A 6000-nucleotide genomic window follows, 5' to 3' on the forward strand; every position below is an offset into this window, starting at 1 on the left:
AATATACAAATAATATATATGTATTATATTTTGTTATTTTCCTCAGTAAATGGGGATAATAGAAGTGCTTATCCCTGTGTTATTATTGTATCAATACCAATACATTTTTATTTATTTATTTTTATATTAGAGTGAAATCTTTCAAATCCATTACATGGATGAAGTCATAAAACTAATTTGGTAGAATGTTCCAGATATGTACAGATTTGTCTTATGTTAGGTTTTTATTCCATTGCTTGCATTCATTTCTGTTCCTTTCAATATAAAAATCTATGATTCATAGCAGTTCCCGTTTTCTTTATCCTATAGGTATTTCTTGCTGAGATCTTCCAAAATGTTCTTCTGTCTTTTGCCTCAAATGAATCAATATGGGGCTTCAGGAACATTTATTGGTCAGCTGAAATAGATTTCCCACTACATAATTTTTTAATGGCAACTTTCATCTGGGCATTTCTCAAGGTATAGATTAATGGGTTTAACATAGGGGTTATCATAGTGTAGAAAACAGAAACTGCTTTATCAATTGATAAAGTAGCTGTAGGTCTCAGGTACACAAATATGCAGGGAACAAAGAATAAGACCACAGCTGTGATGTGGGAGACACAGGTGGAGAGGGCTTTTCGCCTCGCCTCCAAGCTACGGTTCTGTAGAGAGCGCAGTATGACCACATAAGAGCCCATCAAGAGGAGGAAGTTTAACAGACAGATGAAGCCACTGTTGGCAGCAACGAAGAGCCCCAGAGTGTGGGTATCAGTGCAGGCAAGATTGAGCAAAGGAATCAGGTCACACATGAAGTGATCTATGATGTTAGCACCACAGAAGGGTAATCGGAAGGTGAAGAGGATCTGTATGGTTGCATGAAGAAAGCCTCCCAGCCACACAACTCCCACTAGGAGGCCACACACCCGCCGATTCATGATGGTTGTATAGTGCAAGGGCTTGCAGATGGCCACATAGCGGTCATAGGCCATCACGGTCAGCAGGATGATATCAGCACCTCCAAAGAAATGTTCCGCAAAGATCTGGGTCATGCATCCATTGAATAAGATGGTTTTCTTCTCATGGAGTGAATCCACAATCAGTTTAGGGGCACTTACAGAGGAGTAGCAGGCATCAATAAAGGAGAGATAGGCCAGGAAGAAGTACATGGGGGTTTCCAGTAATGGGCTGGCGGTGATGGTGACCAAGATGAGCACATTTCCTACCATAGAAATGATGTAGATGAGAAAAAACACAACAAATACGATTTTCTGCATCTTTGGATTCTCTGTGAGTCCCAGTAGAATAAACTGTGTCACATTGTTCTTATTCTCCATGTATTTCATATCTGTTAATTATGGTACCTGAAAAAATATCACTGCTTATTAACACAACCTTGAGTTTATTAAGCTTCCTCATCTAACATATAATATCTACCTAGATGCTATTGAAAAGTGAATTTGTATGAGGTTTTTTGAGATCATGAGTAGGTTCCAAGTTCCTGAATACTACTTAAATTATATCCTCAGTAAAGGTTCTCTTAAGCGTATGGACATGAGGATCTTTTGCGAACACAGAAGCAGTGGATCATTTGTGAACACTTACTCATCAGAGATGTCTAAGAGCCTAACTTGAAGTAGTAGGTTGCACGTATCCCAGCTGCTAAATAAGAAAAGTGAGGTAGAATACAGATGCGTAGGTTCTGAATGCAAAGCTAGGTATTTTTCCATGTATTTCTTGGAAATGGGGAACCATGGAAGGGAATTAAAAATGTGAGTGGAAAGATGAAGAGGAATGAGAGGAAGGGAGAATCTTGGATATAACTCTCCTAAAGATCTTTGTATGTCTTGGATGAACAAGGCTGAGGTTCAGTAAAAGGATGGAAATCAGGGACAGAAAACCTAGTATCAGTTAGACTATAATCCACATGAAGTCTAACAATGTATTGGTAATAAGGATTAAATGGAAAGATACAGGAGCTACTGTGTATAATTTATAGTGCATGCAGTCTAAATCTGTTGAAAAGTCTAATCAATATATTGTTATTAATAGATTGTGATGTGCATGGCATGGTAGCCACGTTAGGTGGTATTTTTTCATCCATTTGGCAAATGTGAAAACAATCTCAGAGACTATGTTAATAATAATAATAATAATGAGTACTTTAACTAAATCGTACTGAACACTCACAGAGCTTTAATTAGTTTTGCAGACATTTGGTTATGGAATTCTCACTACAAACCTGATAAATGATTACTGCTATCATTTTTATTCTTATTTTAAAGAGTAGGAAATAGACATAGAACAGTTAAGTGTCCTACTCAAGACCAAGCATGTAATAAAAGGCAGAGCAAGATTAGATCAGATTATACTTGTTGACCATTTTTTCCTCCAAATTCTTAATCTATGCCCTCCACTGTTATCTTATAATGAACAATGTTGAACTAGTAATCTCCTTTTGATATGACCATAATAATTATTTTTGACTTCCTCCCATTTCAGAGGCAAGTGTACATGAAGCAATTTCTTCAAGATGCACACACAAACACACACACCTACATACACACACTAGAATCCCCAAACATTAATAAACATGTGCTGCTGCTTTCATTGAAGGTCACTTTTATCTTGACCTCTCCCTCAGCCCCATTTACCCCTGCCCCAGTTGTCCTCCATGTCCTGGGCCCCAGACACCACTGCAAGATATTAAAATTGACAACCGTAGTGGTTGTGTATTTGTTTCCTGGAAACTGCCTTTTCCACCTGTAACTTGTTTTTCTGGGGGTGCATTTCATGGCACCCTTAAAACTTCTTTCCTCACCTATCAAATGAGGATAAAATATCTACCTGACAGGTTGTATGGAATTAATAGAGGAAAGATATGTGTGAACAAATTCTCCACACTGCAGTGGACACTGAAGTCTTTCATCTATTATTATGATTGTGTATGCACCTAGCAGACAGGAAGAACTGACATTTTGAGTGATAATATAGAGATGCATTTAACCATGTCAAAAGTTCAGGAAGATTCATCTCCAATTTTGCTTTTAAAGAAGCCACAGAGATGCATATTTTGCAAAGCTCTTGATCCTAGGAAGAGTGGTCTATGTTCATGCTTAGACTAAATAATTGATTATTTTTGTCATTTGATATTCATATACATGTCTATTCTGTGTGTGACATGTATTTATATTTTGATCTCAGTCTTGTTATTAGTCTTGAATGTATTAAAGCGGATGCCTGATTTGGGAAAAGAATGGTGTCCAGTATCACCAAGTCCTCCAAGTTACTTAATCTCTGTGAGTCTCAAATACTTTATCTCTCAAAATAGGTTAATCATATTTCCAAACTATCTTTTGAAGAGTTAAGGTGAGGATGAAATGTGGTATTACCATATTTTAAAATTGCTGAAACATAATATTATATGTATATATTCATATATATTTATTCATCTATATATATAATGTAAAAATCTTTGAGGTTCATCTGCCCCATTAAAAAACTTACCTTATAGACTTAGATGAACTTAAAGGAGTTCAAGGTTGTTCACAAACATCTTCAGACTAACCTCTTTTTAAAATAAGTTACTTTCAGTATGAAAGATATGACATACTCAGAAATAAACTGCTCAAATTATTCAATATCAACAGTTGTTAGGCGTATGTTCCATCTACCCTACAGCCTCAGAATATTTTCACAGAAAACCTGGCATTGAATTCAGAATGGATGTACTTGAAACACTATGGATACGCGATCTCCTGTGAATGGCTGTCTTCCCACAGGCAAGAGGAAGAAAGTGCGGAGGAGACACAGTCAGGAGGGGCATTTCCCCCGTGATGAATCTTGCTCTGCAGATGTGGTCAACAAAAATCATCTCACCTTGCACTTAATGGGTATTTAAGGAGACTTTCATTAAGGACCTTGCTTGAAGCTGTTACTTTCCCTCCCAGGAATTAATTATCTCCTCTGATGGAAAGTCTTTGTCTTAGAAACGGGTATTCTGGAGACACATGTTTGATAAACTCCCATTTTTTAATTTGAATGGGGAATTGTGTTCCCTGCACTTGGAACCTAAACTTCTGTAAGTCCCCTTTCTCTGTCTAAACCTGGGCTTCTAAGAAAGCTGCAAGTCATGTGAACAGCAGGTGGCACACTGCCAGTGAGGGTTCCCGTGGTCGGTGCAGCTGAAATTTTGAAGATCTTGATGCCAAAACTGTTTTTTTACATCCATCAGAGGGTTATGAAAGAAAACACCGACTAAGTTATCTTTGGGACCCATGGTATGGTCAGTATGAAAAAACAGACAACGTAAAAAATGGGGAAAGATGTCCACACACAAGATTCTTATTTCAAACATAAGAATTATTCCACATTCTTGTTTCTTGGTACTGTCAGTTATTCCCCTTTTAGTATTTCTACTAGGTATTTGTCAGAATTACTGTGGTTTTAGTTTGCTTTCCCTGATGACTAATGATGTTGAGCACTTTTTTCATGTTATTATTGCCCAGTTGTGGATCTTTTTAAAAATAAGTTTCAGAAGTTTCTCTTAATGTCCTTTGTCCACAATTTTAAAAAAGCAGTTCTGGGTTTCCTTTTACTAAGTTGTAAGCATTCATTAAATACTCTAGATACATGTCTTCTGTTACATAAATGTCTTATCTATATAAGTACATAGACATTATATATATTTATATGTAATATAAAGGCATAAATTATATACAATACTTTTTAAATATAAATTTGTATTGAGGGACATAGAAAAAAGACAGCAGTGTGAGAAGTGAGGAAGAAACCTCCTCCAAAATCTACATAGAACATGAAAGACGGAAAATACACTTATCCTGAAAGAGCAACCAGAGGACTGCAGAACAGATTGTCTACACCTGGGGAAAATAGAAGACCTCCCAGAAAAGGGTAAAGTAGCAGAGCCATGATCTGGTGGGATCCAAGCCCTCACCCCGAACCTCAGCCTACAGGTGGTAGGAAGAGAAACAGAGCAGAGAAGGAGTAGAAGCCCAGGATCGCTGAACACCCAGGCCTGGAGATCTGCTCCAGAAGCATGAGTGCACATTACATGGTGCTCTGGAGATCAGAGGAGTTGGGATACAAAGACTAGTGGAATACTGGGAGAGACTGAGATTCCAGCTGTTTGTGGAGAACAGGTATGCACAACCAACCTCCCTAGGGCAAAAGAATATTGGGCACTTGAAAGACTTCCCAGTAGTGAGAGGTATGCATAAGGGGCCAAGATTTTCCAGAAGTTGCTGCTCAGGAGAGGCGGCAGGTGGACAAAATTGTCCTGGCACCCTCAGCCCAGCAGGTTGGGAACTCTCAGGAGCTTCAGACACTCCATCCCCATGGCTAGCAATGCAGAGCCCAGCTCCCACACTGCGGTAAACAGCCTGCCACTCCTTCCTCCTGACAGGCAGAAGTCCTACCCACTTGCTGCACCTAATATCATGCCAGGCAGCTGAATAGTGGCTCCACCTTCAGAAGCTATAGGGGATAACACAGTGTCACCTCCCCAAGTGCATGGACCACTGTACCTGGCAGTGGATTCAGGTACTACAAGTGGGAAGGCAAGAGAGCTCTTTCCTTCTGGCAGGCACCTGTCCTACTCACCTGAGACCCCTGATGCTGCTACAGATACCTAGCAGTTCCAGAAAATAGAGCTTCTGGGCACTAGAGAGCACCTCCTACACAAATCTATTATCATAAAAGAAATGCTAAAAAATAAAATAAAATAAAGAGACAGGGGAATTTTGTCCAAACAAGTTCAAGAAAAATCTCCAGGAAGAGGCTTTAGTAAAACAGAAATTCCAAATTCTCTTGATTATGATTTCAAAATAGAAATGATAAACATGCTCACGGAACTACAGAAAAATATTCAAAATGTTAAGGAGGAGTTCAAGAAAGAGAAAAACTTTGAAAAATACAGTATATGAAATGAAACATACTATGGAGGGATTTAAAAGTAGATTACATGAAGTATAGGAGAGAGTCAATAAAACATAGAGAACA

General features: G+C 38.4%; 1 protein-coding gene across 1 annotated transcript; it reads right to left on the minus strand.

Moving 5' to 3' along the window:
* Positions 1 to 386: 386 nt before the first annotated feature.
* Positions 387 to 4968, minus strand: LOC140850174 (olfactory receptor 4C46-like). The gene is made up of 2 exons (XM_073239945.1): positions 4954 to 4968; positions 387 to 1304 (listed from the first exon to the last, which is right to left on the minus strand). Exon 2 carries the CDS (start codon positions 1254 to 1256, stop codon positions 387 to 389), a length of 870 nt encoding a protein of 289 aa, XP_073096046.1. The 5' UTR covers positions 1257 to 1304; positions 4954 to 4968.
* Between the last annotated feature and the right edge of the window lie 1032 nt (positions 4969 to 6000).

The sequence above is a fragment of the Manis javanica genome, chromosome 6, assembly GCF_040802235.1.
Source record: "Manis javanica isolate MJ-LG chromosome 6, MJ_LKY, whole genome shotgun sequence".
NCBI classification, from domain to species: domain Eukaryota; kingdom Metazoa; phylum Chordata; class Mammalia; order Pholidota; family Manidae; genus Manis; species Manis javanica.

Coding starts and splice junctions, on each gene's coding strand:
- LOC140850174 (XM_073239945.1), bottom strand. CDS start 1,256: ATGCAGAAAATCGTATTTGTTGTGTTTTTTCTCATCTACATCATTTCT.